This window comes from Neofelis nebulosa, chromosome 16 (genome assembly GCF_028018385.1).
Source record: "Neofelis nebulosa isolate mNeoNeb1 chromosome 16, mNeoNeb1.pri, whole genome shotgun sequence".
Lineage (NCBI taxonomy): Eukaryota > Metazoa > Chordata > Mammalia > Carnivora > Felidae > Neofelis > Neofelis nebulosa.
Genome location: NC_080797.1, coordinates 33,164,779 through 33,184,899, shown reverse-complemented (window position 1 = coordinate 33,184,899; position 20,121 = coordinate 33,164,779). Strand labels below are relative to the sequence as shown.

At 40.1% G+C, this 20,121-nt stretch overlaps 1 protein-coding gene across 4 annotated transcripts in view; it reads right to left on the bottom strand.

Moving 5' to 3' along the window:
* The window catches only part of GPATCH8 (G-patch domain containing 8), a 101,232-nt gene extending 81,529 nt beyond the window's left edge, over positions 1–19,703 (bottom strand). For 2 of the 4 annotated variants that reach the window (XM_058703666.1, XM_058703667.1), the window contains exon 1: positions 19,586–19,703. In XM_058703666.1, the coding sequence (XP_058559649.1) occupies positions 19,586–19,630 (45 nt within the window). In that variant the 5' untranslated portion in view covers positions 19,631–19,703. The remainder of the gene's footprint in view (positions 1–19,585) is intronic. The other 2 variants (XM_058703670.1, XM_058703669.1) reach the window with 1 other exon arrangement.
* Between the last annotated feature and the right edge of the window lie 418 nt (positions 19,704–20,121).

Below are 20,121 nucleotides of genomic sequence, written 5' to 3'. Positions count from 1 at the left end.
CATTAAAGTTTTACCCTTTAAAAGTTTTTAGAAATTGTCACGGCCAAGAAGAGTCTAAAGAGACATGACAACTAAATGTAATGTGGTATCCTACATAGGACCCTGGAACAGAAAAGGACATGAGGGGAATACTAAGGATATAGGTTATGGACTTGAGTTAATAATAAGGTATCAATGAGTCCATTAGTATGGTGACAAATGTGCCACACTAATGTAAGATGTTAATAACAAGGGAAACTGGGTGCATATCTATGGGAATTCTGTACTATCTTAGTGATCTTTCTTTAAGCTAAAACTGTCCTAAAAGGTTTATTTAAAACAAAGTTTTGAGAATGGTTAATACCACCCCATATACATAGACATGTGTAGGTTCTTTTAGTTTTATAAAATATCTTCAGAAACCTTATCGCAACAAACTTATTAGATAGCACAGGATTTGGCAATCAGTTGAATTTAGGGGATTAAAAAAATGTTTATTTATTTTGACAGAGAGACAGATAAAGAACATGCGAGTATGTGCACAAGTGGGGGAGAGGCTTCATCTCGTGAACCATGAAATCATGACCTGAGCCAAAATCAAGAGTCAGACGCTTAGCCATGAAGCCTACTAAATAAAAAAATAAAAAAACAAAAACAAAGAAGACAGTTGTAAGCTCTACGGACTGAGCCACCCAAGCAACCCTAGGTGATTTTTTTTTTTAATCATCCCTATCTCACAAATAAGAAAACTGACACACAGATTGTCCTTAATTCTTCAACGTTTTTTTTTTTGTTTTTTTTTTTTTTTTTATTTATTTTTGGGACAGAGAGAGACAGAGCATGAACGGGGGAGGGGCAGAGAGAGAGGGAGACACAGAATCGGAAACAGGCTCCAGGCTCCGAGCCATCAGCCCAGAGCCTGACGCGGGGCTCGAACTCACAGACCGCGAGATCGTGACCTGGCTGAAGTCGGACGCTTAACCGACTGCGCCACCCAGGCGCCCAGATTGTCCTTAATTCTTAAAGGCTTCTGATTCTTTGGGGGTGGGGGAGTAGATGGTAGGCATAAATGTAATTTTGTTTTATTTTTATTTGAGTATAGTTGAAACACAATGTTACATTAGTTTCAGGTGTGCAACCTAGTGATATGCATCTTCTTAGTCCCATGTTTCTGCCAATGTATTATACTATACAAAACTCAAAAGATTAAAAATAAACAACCTTGACTTCATAATTCTGAAACAATATTCCATAAAGAGAACAGTTAGTCAAAACCTGCTTCCTATCACAAAAGACATGGAAAAGACTGAGGAAATGTTACAGATTAGAGGAGATGAAGAAAAACTAAATGCAATCAATTCAAATTCCTGGGTGGGATCCTGCAACAGAAAAAGAACATTAGTGGATAAAAGTGGTAAAATTCAAATAAGGACTGTGGTTTAGTTAATATTACTGTACCAATGTTAATTTTCTAGTTTTGATAATTATATTATGGTTACTGTACAACTATTGTAGTAGGGGAAGCTGGGTGAGTAGTAATCCAAAACTCTATATTTACAACTATTCCATAAATTTAAAACTTAATGCTTGGGATGCCTGGATGGCTCAGTCAGGTTAAGCATCGAACTTCAGCTCAGATCATGATCTCTGGTTTGAGAGTTCCAGCCCCATATCAGGCTCACTACCGTCAGCACAGAGCCTGCTTAGGATCCTTTGTCCCACTCTATGCCCCTCACTCACGCATGCGCTCTTTCTCCCTCTCGCTCTCAAAAATAAACATTTTTTAAAAATAAATAAAACTTAATGCTCAAAATAGGGGCACCTGGGTGGCTCACTCGGTTAAGCATCCAACTTCGGCTCAGATTTTATGATCTCGCGGTTCATAAGTTCTAGCCCCACATCAGGCTCTCTGCTGTTGGCACAGAGTCCACTTTGGATTCTGTCTCCCTCTCTCTCTCTGCCCCTCCCCCTTGCTCTCACTTTCTCTCAAAAATAAACATAAAAAAAAAACCCTTGCTTAAAAAACAAAAACCTTTTAGTTATGCAATAATCTCAGCATATTAGCATTAAGAGAAAAAAAACATCAAAGTGCCGAAAGATGTGTTTACATGCTACCCTTTGGGGAAGGAGAAGAGTGGAGAATGCCTGTATGTATACGTATTATGTATGTCTAAAAGAACCCACGTGTAATTGGAAATAGTGGTTGTCTTTGAGAAAATTAAGTGGTTTACTTTTCACTTTGAATCCATTTGTCCCTTTTAAATGTTGCACTAGAAAAGCAAAAAAAAGGGGGGGGGAGGAAGGAATATAAAATTGACTTTAAACCCCCCCCAAGGGTTTAAATATATAGTAATAATAGTAACGGTGGTGGTGATGATTATGATAACAGTAATAAATATTTTATTTCCTGCTTCTTTCCCTGTTCGTGCCCAATTTTTTTTTTCAATATATGAAGTTTATTGTCAAATTGGTTCCCATACAACACCCAGTGTTCATCCCAAAAGGTGCCCTCCTCAATACCCATCACCCACCCTCCCCTCCCTCCCACCCCCCACCCCCTCAATTTTTTTTCAAGTCATCTTGATGAACTTAAGACTTAGACTTTTTTTTTTTAAGTAGGCTTCACTCCAGCACGGAGCCCAACACAGAGCTTTAATTCACAACCTTGAGATTAAGACCAGAGATGAGATGAAGAGTTGATGGAGGCTTGGGGCACCTGGGTGGCTCAGTCAGTTAAGAGTATGACTCTTGATTTCGGCTCAGGTCACATATCTCATGGTTCATGAGCCCCACACCGGGCTCTGGGCTGGCAGTGCAGAGCCTGCTGGGATATTCTCTTCCTCTCTGTCTGCCCCTCCCCCAGCTTGTACTCTATCTCTTTCTCTCAAAATAAATAAATATTAAAAAAAAAAAAGTCAGAGGCTTAATCAACTGAGCCACCCAGGCACCCCATCAGCATGCAACTCTTGTTCTCAGGGTCTTGAGTTCAAGCCCCATGTTAGGGGTAGAGTTTACGTTTTAAAAAAAAAAGCAAAGAAAAGCAAAAGCAAAAAAGAAAAAGAAAAAGAGGGGCACCTGGGTGACTCAGTTGGTTAACCATCCGACTTTTTAACGTTTTTTTTTAATGTTTCTATTTATTTTTGAGACAGAGAGAGAGGGTTCAAGCAGGGGAAGGGCAGAGAGAGAGAGAGAGAGAGAGAGACAGACACACACACACACACACACACACACACAAATTCTGATGTAGGCTCCAGGCTCTAAGCTGTCAGCAGAGAGCCCAACATGTGGCTCAAACGAACCCCAAGATAATGACCTGAACTGAAGTTGGGGCTTAACCAACTGAGCCACCAGGCACCCAACTCTGACATCAGCTCAGGTCATGATCTCACAGTTTGTGAATTTGAGGCCCGCAATGGCCTCTGTGCTGACAGTGCAGAGCCTGCTTGGGATTCTCTCTCCTCCTCCCTCTCCTTCTGCCCTTCCCCCACTTGTGCTCATGCTCTCTCTCTCAAAAATAAACTTAAAAAAAAAAATCATTCTTTCCAAAAATAGTCAATATGGACTTTGATTATGTGAAGGCCTCAACAGGGATTTTAAGAGAAGTATTTCTTCTGCTTTACCCTACTTTCAAAAATCTCCTTTAGACTTCTCAAACCCCATCAGAATTAAGATGATCACAAAATGTTATCAGGCAAACCAGGGCACTTTGAGAGTAAAAAGGAGTGTTGAGACTAAATATGCCAGGACAAAAGACATAAACCACAACATATCTATCCTAGTGAAAAATCACAGATCACTATGTTACGGTATTCCTAAAATTTACTTTCTTTTTTTTTTTTTTTTTTTTAATGTTTGCTTTTTCAAGAGAGAGCATGAGCAGGGGAGGTGCAGAGAGAGGGGGACAAAGGATCCAAAGTGGGCTCTGTGCTGACAACAGAGAGCCTCATGTGGGGGCTCGAACTCATAAACCATGAGAGCGTGACCTGAGCCGAAGTCAGATGCTCAACCAACTGAGCCACCCAGGCGCCCCCTAAAATTTACTTTTAATGACTGCTTGAAACACTTACTCCAATGCCTAAATCAACTCTTCCTTTCTACGTATTATGTGCTTTCGTAGTTGAGATATAGTTTTTCATTTATGGTGATCAGAAATTTAAGTTCAGGGGTGCCTGGCTGGCTCAGTCAGTAGAGCATGCGACTTTTGGTCTCAGGGTTGTGAGTTCAAGCCCCACGTTGAGTGTAGAGATTACTTAAAAATAAAATCTTAAATAAATAAAAGAAATTTAAGTTCAAAAGGATCAGACTAGAAGCAATTTCACTTTTTAAAAAAATTTTTAGGGGCGCCTGGGGCTCAGTCGGTTGAGTGCCGGACTTCGGCTCAGGTCATGATCTCGCAGTTTGTGAGTTCGAGCCCCGCGTTGGGCTCTGTGCTGACAGCTCAGAGCCTGGAGCCTGCTTCAGATTCTGTGTCTCCCTCTCTCTCTCTGACCCTCCACCACTCATGTTCTGTCTCTCCCTGTCTCAAAAATAAACATTAAAAAAAATAAATTTAAAAAATTTAAAAAAATTTAATGTTTATTTATTTTTCAGAGAGACAGTGCAAGAGGGATAGGTGCAGAGAAAGAGAGGGAGACACAGGCCACCCCGGCACCTCAGAAGCAATTTCACTTTAAAGAAAAAAAAGATGTTAAAATGTACACAGATGTATACATATACCCAACAGACTTTCCTTCAACTGCCTCTCTCTCAAAAAAAAGCTTCAGGGGCGCCTGGGTGGCTCAGTCGGTTAAGCGTCCGACTTCAGCTCAGGTCATGATCTCACGGTTCATGAGTTCGAGCCCCACGTCGGGCTCTGGGCTGATGGCTGGGAGCTTGGAGCCTACTTCTGAATCTGTGTCTCCCTCTCTCTCTGCCCCTCCCCCATTCATGCTCTGTCTCTCTCTGTCCCAAAAATAAATAAATGTTAAAAAAAAAAAATTAAAAAAAAAAAGGTTCAACTTGTGGTAGATCTAATAATAAATGAATAGAACCTGGCTGACTTGCAGATCATTAAAATACACAGTAGCTCTAGTTCCTTACAGGTCAAGGATTCTGCTTCCAAGCACAGGACAAATGTGGAAACTTCTCTATTACAAATTTAGCTGTGATGATCATTCAAATATAAATAGAGACAGGGACTGCCCTAAATTTATCCATATAAGTGGAAACTTGTTATTTGCTAACCAGTGCTATTTTGGAATTTATACAATCCCATAGGGAAAATTAAAACTAGAGAAGAGGAAATTATCAGGACAATTCTTTAAAAATCACAACAAACAGGGGCACCTGGGTGGCTCAGTTGGTTAAGTATCCAACTTCGGCTCAGGTCATGATCCCATGGTTCTATGGGTTCGAGCTCCACATCAGGCTCTCTGCTGTCAGCATGGAGTCTGCTTTGGACCCTCTCTCTCCCTCTCTCTCTGCCCTTCCCCCACTCATGCGTGCTCACGCTTGCTGTCTCTCTCAAAAAATAAACATAAAAAAATTGTTTACATCACAATAAACATCACAATCTCAAATAACAAAACACAACATTTCAGACATAAAGAGGTGATATTCTCTTCCATCTGACAATGACTATTAAAATTTAACACAATTTCCAAAAAAAAACTAATGAAAAAATATTACTCATAGTCAAAGTCACTGGATCCAAGATCTCTGATGAATCAATTATTTAACACAAGGATTATGCAAACTAAAGTTTTAAATCCTGTCTGACTTTTCCCTAAACTAGGTATGAGCCAAGTTTAAAGTAGTTTTATCTTTGGCAGTATATTCTACCACTCAATGCTAGCCCTATCTTTTAGCACCTGGCTCTGGTTATTAGGCTGCATATTATAGACATTCCTGTCTCTCTCTGCTTCAAATATCCCCAAGCAAAACTTATCTGTTGTACTGTACTTATTATTCTCTTAGAGATAATCTAATGTCACTAAGAGGAAATATTAATCATAGCCCGACCTTACAACTCAAGCAACATACTTGTTCATAATTTGGACCTTCTAATTTCAAAACACATAATGATGCTGATTTTACCTACCATGGACAAAAAATGGTATGTTTAGCAGACAGAGCCATACAGGATAGCTTCATATTCCATCTATGAACACAACCAGTCCTCCTCTGTCACCAAATAAATAAGAGACACCATCCCCGTCCCCCTCTCTATTCATTCCAAAAAAACTAACTCTAATATTATCCTAAACAATTCAGAATAAAAATGTCTTAGGAGGAAAAACCCTATCCAAAAGGAAATGAACATTCTAGGGAATTACTGTATCATTTTATTAGTATACTTAAAGTTTATTTCCCCTTAGTCGACAGAAACATCATTGTGGTCAACTCCTCAAAACCCCCAATTCTTTAGTATTGTTTTCATAATCATACTGTCTAATGTACAATGGCTTCCAGTATGCAATTATAAAACCAAAGATCTCTGTCTGATATCAGAGACACCAGAAATCAAATCACAACCATCTGCTAGCTGTATCACCTTGGACATATTACTAAACCTCTGTCCAGGCCTAGGCTGGTTTCCTCAGCTGTAAAATCCACATTATTACACTATAGCATTACTACATAGATTGTGAGGTTTAAAGAGGAACAAAATTATAATTATTTTAAAGCACTCTTGAGACCAGTCAATACCCAGAGAAAAATTCATTTATTAAACTTAATTCTACATAAATTGGTAGGAAAGCTAATTGGCTAGCAATCTCAGCAAACAACTAAGAACTTGAAAACATATTACACTGGGTCAAGGGTATGAGCATATCACATACTAGTCTAAAAATACATGCACACCTGTTTGACATATCAAATTTTCTGGATAATTCAACTAGAACGAGAAAGAAATGGTTTCCAAAAAAAAAAAAAAGCACAACACAGAAAAATTACCAACTTAAAAAAAAAAAAAAACCCATAGGGGTTTTTCAGAAATGCATGAAAATACAACAAACAATTCTTGAGGCATTCAAAAAGATAGGGAGACAATAGTTAAACAATTCATCTGGGACCCGCAGTAACATATATTATTTCTTTTACCACTGGCTGGTATGATAGCTCTTTTCAGAAGTTTGAAAGAATTTCTGCCCTAGTCCACAGAAAAACAAGTATATGTACGATGTGTCACAGAAAAGGAAACTCACAATTAAAAGATGATTGGTGTGGTTATATACAATATGTAATAAAGTGAAACTATAAATGACCATAATACAGCCTCCATACCTGAAATATCCCTCAACTGGCTCTATAAGATATCACAGAAAATAACAGTTCAACCTAGATAATCCACAGCACAGCAGGAAGCTGAGTCCCCAAGTCTACATTCTTCTCAGACTAAGACTCTCCTTAACATACCTGACTTTACTTAACCATTAATTCAAATATCTGAGCAACTTTTAGGTGCCATACCCTGGCTCAATGCTAGAAAAATGAATAAAACAAAGACTTTGCATTCAAGAAATTCTTTTTTAACGTTTATTTTTGAGAGACAGAGAGAGATAGAGCATGAGTGGGGGAGGGGCCGAGAGAGAGGGAGACACAGAATCTGAAGCAGGCTCCAGGCTCTGAGCTGTCAGCACAGAACCTGACATGGGGCTCGAACTCACGGACCACGAGATCATGACCTGAGCCCAAGTCCGATGCCCAACCGACTGAGCCACCCAGGCGCCCCAAGGAATTCTAAGTCTGGTATGATAAGATAAATTATAAGAAGTATACAGCAGGAGAGATAAAAGCACAGTGATTAAAGGCTGCGACTGGTTCGAAAGCTACCTCTTCAACTTGCCAGCCATGAGATCTGGCTAAGTTTTTCATTATAAAATGGGGGTAATAGGACCTGCATTAGTGGGAGATTACATGAGATAATGGTGCACACAACAGAGGAAGCACTGTATACTGTTAGCTGCTACTATTACAAGTAAATGTAATACTGAAATATTACAAAAGTGTTGTGGGAGCACAGAAAATGGAGTAACTAACTCTGCCTAAGGAATATGTCAGAGGTGACACCAAAATTGAGTACAAAATTGAGTACAGCAGTAGGAATTCCAGGCAGGTTAGAGTATATGCAAAAACAAGAATAATAAAAGAGCCTAGCATGTCCAGATAACAACAGAAACTGTAGGATGGCAGGACAAAGAAGGGAAAAGAAGATATACACCTGGGGCACCTGGGTGGCTCCAGGCTCTGTACTGTCAGCACAGAGCCCGACATGGGGCTAAATCCTCAGTACCGTGAGATCATGACCTGAACTGATATCAAGAGTCGGACACTTGGGGCGCCTGGGTGGCGCAGTCGGTTAAGCGTCCGACTTCAGCCAGGTCACGATCTCGCGGTCCGTGAGTTCGAGCCCCGCGTCGGGCTCTGGGCCAATGGCTCGGAGCCTGGAGCCTGTTTCCGATTCTGTGTCTCCCTCTCTCTCTGCCCCTCCCCCGTTCATGCTCTGTCTCTCTCTGTCCCAAAAATAAATAAATAAATTTAAAAAAAAAAAAAAAAAAAAAGAGTCGGACACTTAACCAACCTTGTCACCCAGATGCCCCAAGTGTCCAACTCTTGATTTTGGCTCAGGTCATAACCTCAAGGTTTCTAAATTCAAGCCCCACATCTGGCTCTACACTGTTTGGGATTCTCTCTCTCCCTCTCTCTCTCTCAAAATAAACAAAAACTTTTTTTAAATGTTAAAATTAAAAAAAAAAAAAGAGTCTTAAAACATAAGTTAGTGAGTTTGAATCAGATACTTGAGAAATCAGAAACAAGAGAAAAAAACTGTAGCTTAGGAGCATTCAAGGTTCAAATTTGAGTTTTCTAACTATATGGTCTCGATTTCTCTGATCCTCAGTTCTCTCACCTGTAAAAAGATAGAGATACCACCACCTGGTTTAAAAGGTTACTTAAGATTACATAAATATCTCTAAAATGCCTTGGCCCAGGGCCTGGAATGTAATAAGTACCCAACAAATAGCAGCTGATAGTACCATCACTAGATATCACAGCAGTCAACTTTTGATGGTGTAGTGGTCAAGGATAAGTTTATAGTACCCTAATTTGACAGTATCCAGTAAAAGTACCATTCTCTTTCCCCATCTATTCTTCTTAATCTCGTTTCTTATTCTTTATGATGCTAACACATGGTCACTCAATAAATGTTTGGGAAATGGAATTGTCTGGTAGACCTATATACACAGTGAATAGGCCAGCAAGAAGTCATAAATAACCAAATTAAATTTATAACACCAAGATGTTTCCAGAAAAAAAATATAATATTTAATGATAAACATACCAACTATTTCCTACCAGTTAACTGGTAGAAAATGCTACCTTGTATTAAAAAGAAACAATGCTGGTGCACCTGGGTGGCTCTGTCAGTTGAGCATCCAACTTTGGCTCAGGTCATGATCTCACACCTCGTGAATTTGAGCCCCACGTCGGGCTCTGTGCCGACAGCTAGGAGCCTGGAGCCTGCTTCTGATTCTGTATCTCCCTTTCTCTCTGCCCCTACCTAACCCACTCACATTCTGTCTCAGTCTCTCTCAAAAATAAACATTAAAAAGATAGTTAAAAAAAAAACAAAACAATGCTTTGTGTACCGTAGACAATACCAACACTCATCTCAAAAAGTGGCCAATCTATATAACACAGCAGAAAGAATACTACCAAAAGAATCAGAAGATTAAAGTTCAAAATCCAGCTCTGTATTAGGCAAAATACTTAAAATATCTGGGCCTCTGTTTCATCATCTCCAAAACAGAATTTCTACCTAACCTACCTGAGTTGCCAAAAGAATTACATAAGAGTGTGTATGAGGGCACTTATTAAACCATGCAGTATATAACTACACAATATTACCATTCTAACATCCAGGTTAGATGATTTTACAAAACTCTGGTGTCTTACTTCTCTAACTTCGTTTCCTATGATCTTGTCCTCCAAACTACTTTAGCCATTTCATTCTCCCAGTCATTACCAATAATCTCAACCCTTCCATAATCTCTATTTCAAACACTGTGCTCTCCCAACCACAAAGTTCTGTCTTTCCCACTCATTCACTCCAGTACCTCTACTCCAAAAATTCTTTTTTGTTTTGTTAAAGTGTAATTAACATATGTTATATTCGTTTCAGGTGTACAAGGATTCATCAAGTCTATACATTACTCAGTGCTCATCAGGGTAAGTATATTCTTAATGCTTTTTATATTTTCCCCATCCTCCACCCACCTCCCATCTCTCCAACAATTTTTAAATCCCATCAGTTTATAATCCATTGATCCAACTTTTCCCTCCACCCCAAAAGTCCTTACTTATCCCCCTACTAAGCTTAAAATCACAGTCATTATAACCCCTCTCTTGCCCCCCCCCCACATTAACTCTGGTTAATGGAGACTGGTTATCACAGCTTTAACTGTATGTATAGCACATCTAACACCATTGTAACTGAATTAATCTTCAAATAAGAAAAACTGTTTCGATGTCTAGCCCCCATTTAAACATCTTAAATAGGTAGAATATTCCAGCATAGAACATTAAAATAAAACTTGCTGTTGTAGCCTTAGCTTTTACTTTTTTCCCTATGCTCAATAGTTTAATCATTGTGAAAACAAAAACAAAAACAAAAAACCACAGACACACACACACACACACACACACACACACACACACACACCCCAATTCTGCTTATTCCACTTCCAAACTTTTGCCCTGGCTGTTTTCTCCAACTGAATCCCTCCCATTCTTTTCGTTGCAAAGATGCAATCCTATTTTTCAAGATATAGCTTAAATGCTAATTTCTTCATAAAGGCATGCCCAACTATCCCACTTTAAGGGTTCTGTCATTTACTTTGAGTTTTGTATTTATTTAGTACACTATTCATCTGATAATCATGCTCGTCTTATGAGTAGTAAATATTATTTTCTTTATTATCTCTCAATCTGGAACAAAAGTTCCTTGAAAACCACCACTTATTAACAAAGCTTCTTCCACAAATATACACATACTCTTTAGCACAGCCACTATTCAAATATTATTTTATTAACAACCTTCTTAAAAATAAGTATATACTAGAAAATATTCTGAAGGTAAACATACCCCTCGGTATCTCTTGTGTAGATGATACCCTAAAGTAGTTATTAAACCAATTAAATTTTCAACCACTCTTGCTCCTTTTAAGATATCTCATAATTTTACTTCTAGGTTTACTCATAACAAGGGAAATTACCGACACTACAGCATATAATCCACAAGCATAAGCTTTAAATTTTTTTAATGTTTATTTTTGAGAGAGAGAGAGGGAGACACAGAATCCGAAGCAGGCTCCAGGCTCTGAGCTGTCAGCACAGAGACTGATATGGGGCTCGAACCCACGAACCGTGAGATCATGACCTGAACCGAAGTCAGTCACTTAACCGACTGAGCCATCCAGTTGTCCCCGTAAGCATCAACTTTAGCTTCTTGTATAGTCCAGATCTAAAACATCAAATTAATTTCTTGATTTTTGATCAGTACTACCTACAAAATGGGTGAAAAAGTAAGCCTCTCCTCCCTAATCAACACTGGAAAAAGGTTACCCAAAACAAAACACAGGAGTACTGATTTCTCCAATGATCATTATTTAAAATAGCAGTCACAAGGGGCGCCTGGGTGGCTCAGTCAGTTAATCATCCGACTTCTGCCCAGGTCATGATCTTGCTGTTCCAGAGTTGAAGTGCCTTCAGGCTCTGTGCTGACAGTTCAGAGTCTAGAACCTGCTTCAGATTCTGTGTGTGTGTGTGTGTGTGTGTGTGTGTGTGTGTGTGTGTCTGCCCACCCCTCATGCTGTCTCTCTCTCTCAAGAGTACATAAACATTAAAAAAAATAAAATAGTCACAAAACATGATCAATGATGTTTTCTATTACTTTTTTTTTTTAATTTTTTTAACGTTTATTTATTTTTGAGAGAGAGAGAGAGAGAGACAGAGCATGAATAGGGGAGGGGCAGAGAGAGAGGGGGACACAGAATCCAAAGCAGGCTCCGAGCCATCAGCCCAGAACCCAATGTGGGGCTCAAACTCACGGACCACGAGATCGTGACCTGAGCTGAAGTCAGATGCTTAACCGACTGAGCCACCCAGGCGCCCCTCTATTACAACTTTAAATCTGAAGAGCTATTTTGTATTTCAATTCCATAAAACAGACAGAAAATTCAAATTCCTCTTTGAAATCAATGTAATTGTCAGAGAAGGATGATAAACAATTGGAATTTCATGAGATGAGACCAAATTATTTTTTTTTATTTTTTTTAACGTTTATTTATTTTTGAGACAGAGAGAGACAGAGCATGAGTGGGGGAGGGGCAGAGAGAGAGGGAGACACAGAATCTGAAGCAGGCTCCAGGCCCTGAGCTGTCAGCACAGAGCCCGACGCGGGGCTCAAACTCACAGACCGTGAGATCATGACATGAGCCAAAGTGGGACTCTCAACCAACTGAGCCACCCACGCACCCTGAGATGAGACCAAATTAATATTACGAAGACACACAACTCAAGATATGTCTTACCTCCTATGTCTTACCTCAACACTGTTGGTAAAAATAAAAATTAAGCAGGGATGCCTGGATGGCTGCTTAATTTTGGCTAAAGTCATGATCTCCTGGCTCATGAGATCCAGCCCTGCATCAGCCCTGCACTGACTGTCAAGCCTGCTTGAGATTCTCTTCCTCTCTCTCTCTACCTCTTTCTCTCAAAATAAATAAATATTTATTAAAAAAATTTTTTTTTAACGTTTTTTATTTATTTTTGGGACAGAGAGAGACAGAGCATGAACGGGGGAGGGGCAGAGAGAGAGGGAGACACAGAATCGGAAACAGGCTCCAGGCTCCGAGCCGTCAGCCCAGAGCCCGACGCGGGGCTCGAACCCACGGACCACGAGATCGTGACCCGGCTGAAGTCGGACGCTTAACCGACTGCGCCACCCAGGCGCCCCGTCAAAATAAATAAATATTTAAAAAAATTAAGGCAAATAACAGAAAACTACTATTTTGGCCCTAGTTTTAAATTACTATCTATGGCACTTACTAAAATATTAAGTGCTAGGGGCACCTGGGTGGCTCAGTCAGTTAAGCGTCAAGACTCTTAACTGGCTCAGGTCATGATCTCACAGTTCATGAGTTCAAGCCCCGCATGAGGCTCTGTGGTGACTGCTTGGGGTTCTTCTTCTCCCCTTCTCTCTGCCTCTCCCCGGATCAAGCTCTTGTGCTCTCTCAAAATACATAACTAAAAAAAATTTTTTAATAAAAAAATAAATAAAATAATACATGCTATAACCTATGTACAATGCCAAAGCAACTTTAGCTGCTTTTCCTTCCATAAATTCCTATATTAAGTGTAAGATACCAAATGCATCTGTTAAATCCCAAAGAAATCATTTAGTATAAGCATGACAATACAATACATTCTTTCAGCTGGATATATTTAAACTTTTGCATTGACTAATACAATGCATTAAGCACATTCGGTTAGACTTCTACAGTTAAACAGACAATTCACTTTTTATAACTGGAAAATCATTACAACATCTTCTGGTATTTGCTGCAATATCAAATCAATGACTTCTTTCAGTATTTGTGGTGCTCATTTGTAATTCCTCTGGTAATTAAACATGAGTCAGCTTTCGCTTAATGCTAAATGGCAATGCTAATATGAAAAAGAGATATAATGCCAGACACACAAGCAAAAGTACCAAGCAGTTTTCAGGGAAGGAATTTTAATAGAATTCAAGAACAGGATGTCAACCTCAAGTTGGAACCCATTTTCACTAATAAAATATTAGAAATTTATCAAGTCATAAGAAAAAAGATGAAATCTCTACATGGGTTTCAAATACATAATTCAAGATCTCATGAATTTCTATTCCTTTTCTTTTTTTAACCAGACTCCACGCTCAACGTGGGGCTTGAAGTCACCACCGAGATCAAGAGTTGCACGCTCCACCAAATGAGTCAGCCAGGTGCCCCAGAAAATGGAAATCTTGCCAGGAAAACACTGTCCTTTTTTTCATTTTATCATGTACCCAAACAGATGGAAAGGACATAGAAATGTGTCTTAGCTACAAAGCAGCAGAATCAGGATAATTAGTGATATAGATCTTTAAAAATTTTTAAGTCACAGTTTTTAGTTCTGGTTATGTAATTCATAGTATTTTTTTAAGTTTATTTATTTTGGGAGAGAGTGAGCATGCACACACGAGCAGGGGAGGAGCAGAGAGAGAATTCCAAACAGGCTCTGCACCGTCAGTGGGCTGGAACCTAGGAACCTTGAGATCACGACCTGAGCTGAAATCAAGAGTCAGATGCTTAACTGATTGAGCCACCAAGCACCCTGGTTATATAATTTATCATAAAGACTTGATAAAACATGATAAAAGAATCCCTCTGTAGTACGCTAATGAGAACTGTGTGATATGTATAGGATAAAAGAACACAACACACCTGTTTTTCTATGTTCATGGTACTAGAAGAGCCCTGTGAATCATCAGCCTGATACTATATTCCTCTAGATCTGTTTCTTCATCTCCCATGCCTACTTTTAAAACAAATAAGCATACCATCACACAAAACCCTGTGATCACAATTCTTGTCAAACCCATTCTCCCTTCAATGAAACTCATAAATGTCTTTCTGTGATTTTTTTTTCCTTAAAATATCCCTTTTCAAATACATTTTATCTTGAATATATACCCTGTATCCTTCAAATCACCACCAGAGAGCTTTTCCTTAAGCTGACCTGACATGGTAATTCTTGATCCCCTGAGAATATACTAACCAATAATTTTGCATTTGCTAATAACCATGCCAATTTATCATCAGTATTCTGAAACTGGTACAGCCTTGGTTCCAATCCTTTCCACCTATCATAATATGTTGAGAGAGGGAACAGTAAAAATTTTGCATAAGTTTCAGTATCCCAAGCAAAGCAGACACTCATTCTCAAAGCTAGTGGCATCTCTTCCAGATGATGGGAGACCTAGAAAACAGAGATTAGAACACTTGCCCATGTCTCTGTCATATCTGCATTAGAATGCAAACTTTTTTACAAGACACCACCACAGAAAATATACTTACATGCTTCTGTGCCCTAAGTACTTTAAAACTTTAACCTCCTCACTTAATGGTAAACTTCAGAATTAAGTGAAGGCCACATCCTGGTATCATGTGAAACACCTAGAAGAATCCTACAAACATGCTACATAAAAGTAATACATGATTTATTGCTATTTACCACTATGATTACTTACATAGATTATAGAAAATCCTTGGGTAATTTTATTTCTACTATGAACTTTAAGATATTTCTCTCATTCTTTTATTACTCAACTATCTATTATCATAGCTCCTTTTCACTAGAAACCTAATACAGAGGGACACCTGGGTGGTGCAGTCGGTTAAGTGTCCAACTTCGGCTCAGGTCATGATCTCGCAGTTTGTGAGTTCGAGCCCCATGTCAGGCTCTGTGCTGACAGCTCAGAGCCTGGAGCCTGCTTCAGATTCTCTCTTTCTCTTTCTCTTTCTCTCTCTCTCTCTCTCTCTCCCCCCCTCCCTTGCTCATGCTCTGTCTCTGTCTCTCAATAATAAACATTAAATGATTTAAAAAAAAAAAAAAGAAATCTAACGCAGAATATATTTAGAACAAAAAGTAACAAGAGGCTACTTTAAATCACCAGTCCTCTGCAAGAACACAAACTAAAGAACGTATTTCCTCATAGCATTCAGCAGTGTCACCATTAATAGCTGCACAACCACTAAATGTTGAGCAGATCTTAACACCTTATGGTTGCACATCACTGTACAAACAAAACTTTCTTTAGAGAACCTGTAATTCAAAGTACTAAATACATCTATATCTTAAATTATACTATATATTTTCCATTAGTTTGTGTTAACATTTCAAACTGTGAACAAATATGCCTTAACCTGGTAAGTGTAGGCAGAAGTCATGTCTCATTCAGAAATTGAGGTCAGATTCTTAAAGCAGTAGTCAAAACTTAACATTAAAAAAAATAAATACATCAGCCTAAATCACAAAGATTTCCAAAGATTAAAAAATATCACTTAAAAAAACTACACAAAAGAATGCCTAAACTAAGTTAATATATCCTCTAGGAGAGTATAACTCATCACTGTCAGAAGTCTCCTTAGAAGTCCTTGAGAGACCAAGAAACAGATCGGGACAAAAGAGAACACAGTAAAAAGTACTTGTGTAATCTCTCTAAAAGCTCACTTACTCTTTGTGACCTAGAAGTTTATCCTCCATATTTGATGACTCAATTACAGATACAGAAAATACGTAATCACCAGTAAACACAATGATTATGAGCACAGGTTCAAGAGTCTAAGAGCCAGAGTGTGAATCTAGGCTCTGGCATTTATCCACTGTATGTGGTTGGCCAGCTATTTAATTCTCTATGCCTTAACTGCTTCATTTGAAAATGGGTGTTAATAGTACCTACCTCATAGGGTTATTGTGAAGATTATTAGCTAATAATACACATAAAGCCTGTAAACAGTAATACCTGTTTATTATTAAAATGAAGTTATCGAGGGGCACCTGGGTGGCTCAGTCAGTTAAGCACCAGACTCTGGATTTTAGCTCAGGTCATGATCTCACAGTTCGTGGGTTCAAGCCTCCCCCTGCCTGCCCCCATCAGCGTAGAGCCTGCTTGGGATTCTCTCTCTCCCTCTCTCTCTGCCCCTCACCTGCTTACTCGTGCACACTCTCTCTGACTCTCTCAAAATAAATAAGCTTTTAAAAAACAAAAATAAATAAAGTGAACTTACTGAAAATGTTTAAATGTATGTCCCTGATAATGATTACCCCTTCTAGTCATAAGTGCTCCAGGTGGCATACCACAGTTAATTAAGCTCCTCACCGTATTATACAAAACACCTTTAAACTTCAGGTGTTTACAAATAAGTGAACCCACTTCTGACTCAATACTCAGTTCAAGATACCACAAACTCTTCAAAATTTGCACTTGATGATAAATTGGCAAAGAGTGTAATTTTATACTTCTAAATTATCTTGCCAAATTAAAGGCAAAGAAAATGATACTCATCTAGAACTTACCAGAGAAGACAGCACAGAAAATTTTCAAGTGCTGTAAGAAGATCTGTTTAAAGCAACAGGATCTATGCACTTTGTTTGGAAACCTACTTGGGATTTGTTTTCAACTGTATTCAATGCCTTCACCTCATTTATCACTTAAAACCTTAAAAGGAGGCCACATTTAATTTTGAAGAACCCAACCCTGAAATTTGTTTCAGATATACTATATTCAGAAGCATGCTATTACACTTCCTCTCAGTAACTTTAATTGAAAGACCATATTAATGAAAATCAATTTTTATTTTTCCTTTTACCATAATATCCAGAAAATTACTACTTTAAGTATTTTTATTATGTATTTTTTTCTATTTTAGAGAAAGAAGAGAGCAGCAAAGAGGCGCAGAGGGAGAGAAAAGAATCTTAAGCAGACTCCACGCTCAGCATGGAGCCTGACGCTGGGCTTGGACCCATTACTTTGGGACCATGACCTGAGTAGAAATCAGCAGTCAGACACAACAGACTGAGCCACCCAGGTGCCACATTTAAGTATTTTTAAATGGATGCTTTTTAGAAATGTAGTACAATAATTTACAAAAGTTGTAACATCTTATAATTGTCTAAAAGGTTTTCATTCCCAATACCCTATTTTACCCTTAATATTAGGACATCCGAATTTTTAAAAACCAACATTTTCCTGGCTGACCCAATACTGCGGGAGTTGGTTATTCCAACATACAAGCAGGAAACAAACTTCAAATAAACGTACTATCCTCAAAGGACTAGCAACCAGGTTTTACATAAACCCAACCAAAGCCTAAGAGAAAGAACTCTTACTTGAAAGGTAGAGGCTTTCTCATTTTTTTCAAGTGACAGCACTCATAATCTGCTATCCAGTTTTCAAATTCTTCTTTCAGGGCTCTGCAAATGCTCTTTGTTTAAGCCTGCTGAACTTCTGGGGTTGACAGCCATTTTCCCTCAAAACTTAATTGTCCATATTATCTATTTTCAATTTTATTAGGTCACCTTGAAATTCTCTCCTCTGAAAAAGCACTTGAGGATTTTAGTTTAACGACATGTCTCTTTAAAAATTACCAATAAAGCCCACGCATCTTTCAGCCTACACGCGTTTTATAGTTCTCACTAAAAAACAATCTTTCTCAGGAATCAAATGGTTATACAGGAACTGCTTCAACTTCCCTGGCCCTGCATTATATTCTTAAACACCTTGAGATCCAGTCCTGTGCTGCAGCTACACAGCAGGCGCATGATTACAAGGCTTTTTAACAGCCCCCAGATCCCTTACTGCTGCAAAACTTCTCACAAGCGTTCTGTGCACTAGACTGTTAACAGTGCTGGTTTAACTGCTTTACCTGTTTATTAACCAACCCAATCATTTCGGGGCATTCAAACCCTCCAAATCGCCTTCTGAAACGTATCTAGAGTATCCCATGTTGATATTCAGAGAAAGATCTGCAGCGGGATAAAAACTTGAGTTCTGATGTTCATCCCCTGACCCAAATTGCTGTTGCCAGGATATGCGGTAGTAATGCAGTGGTTTCTTTGAGACTCCAAGGATGTACTTTACCCTAGAAATAGGCAATCTCTAGTAAATTCCTTTTAGTGGCCGAGATTTCTGCGGTAACAATGCTCAAGTGGAAGGTATTTTAAACACCCGAAAGACGAGTTCTTCTAATTTGGCCTTTATTTTTCGCTCAATAATGTCTGCTATCACGAGGACATTTTTCCTTACAACACTTGCAACTAAAGAAAGAAAAAGGCAGCTTGTGGCGCTAGTTATCAAACGCTTAGGAAGTCCATGATCATTACGCTTCTTAAAAATCTTTCGAGGTAGGTGGGGGCCAACCTTACGTCGACCACAGTCCTACAACTTACGGTTTGCCAAGCAAAACTAACGGCCTAATAACAACAACAACGCTCACGCCCGGAGGAATCTCAATGTTTGACCAACCAAGAAGGCGTCTGGTAACTAAAGCACCCTTTTCCATGGGAAGAAATGAAAAGACAGACAATGAAAGGGATTCACCCTCGTGAGGATGGACGAAGGACGACCCCAAGAAGAGCCGAGCGAGCAAAACCCCGGGGTTCGGAAGCGGTAGTCTCAGCAACACCCGCCCGAAGCCCTCCCAACCCACCCCTCTTTTCCCCCCGGGAGCCCGCCCGTCGCCTCCGCAGGCCGGGCGGACCCGAGGGGAGCACAGACCCCAGTGGGCGGTCGGGCTTCCGAAACCCGCCCAAGCAGGCCGAAGCCGCAAACCCGCGGCCTAAGTTGAACAGGTAAGAGAATAAGAAGTGAGAGCAGACGCGGCCTCGCCTCAAGCTGGGAGGCCCCCTGAAGAATTGGGAGGCGGGAGCAGAGCGAGCCGGTTCGTAATCCGGAGCAGAGCCTGAAGGAAAAGAGCTGGGAGCGGGGGGTGAGGAAGTCCCGGCTCGGCCAGCGCCTTCCCGGATGCTCGGCGACGCCCGTGTTTACCTGAAAGTCTCGGTCCTCGTTGAAGCGGGAGAAGCGGTCCGCCATTTTGCCGCCTTCGCTCCTCTCAGGACGAAGCTCTCGGGTTCGCTCCTTCCCTCCCGCGACACCCGCCCCCTCGCTCGCCTCCCCAGTTCCCCGCCTCCTCCCACGCCCACCCGGCGCGCGCAGGCAGGGAGGGAGGAAACGAGAAGTCGCGTCCAAAAGGGAGCCCCTCCAGCGCAGGCGCCTTTCGGTCCTGGAGGCGGAACCTTCCCTTAAATCCCCTCCACTCTCGCGGCCCAGAGCGACCCCGGCGGCCGCGCGTGCGCGTTCGCGCCCGAGAGCAGCAAGCGCTTCCGGAGAGAAAGGTCACGGGGGCACAATGCGCTTGGGTCCGGTTGTTTTCCACCTGCTCGCTTCTACGAGTGAGATCTATTTTCTTACCCTCTTGTTTCCATGTGTGTGTAGAAGCTTATCCTCAGCTTTATTCACTGAATAGCAACGTAATATCGTGGTTGAAAGCGCAGATCTGGAAGCAGACTAGCTCCTTTCAAATC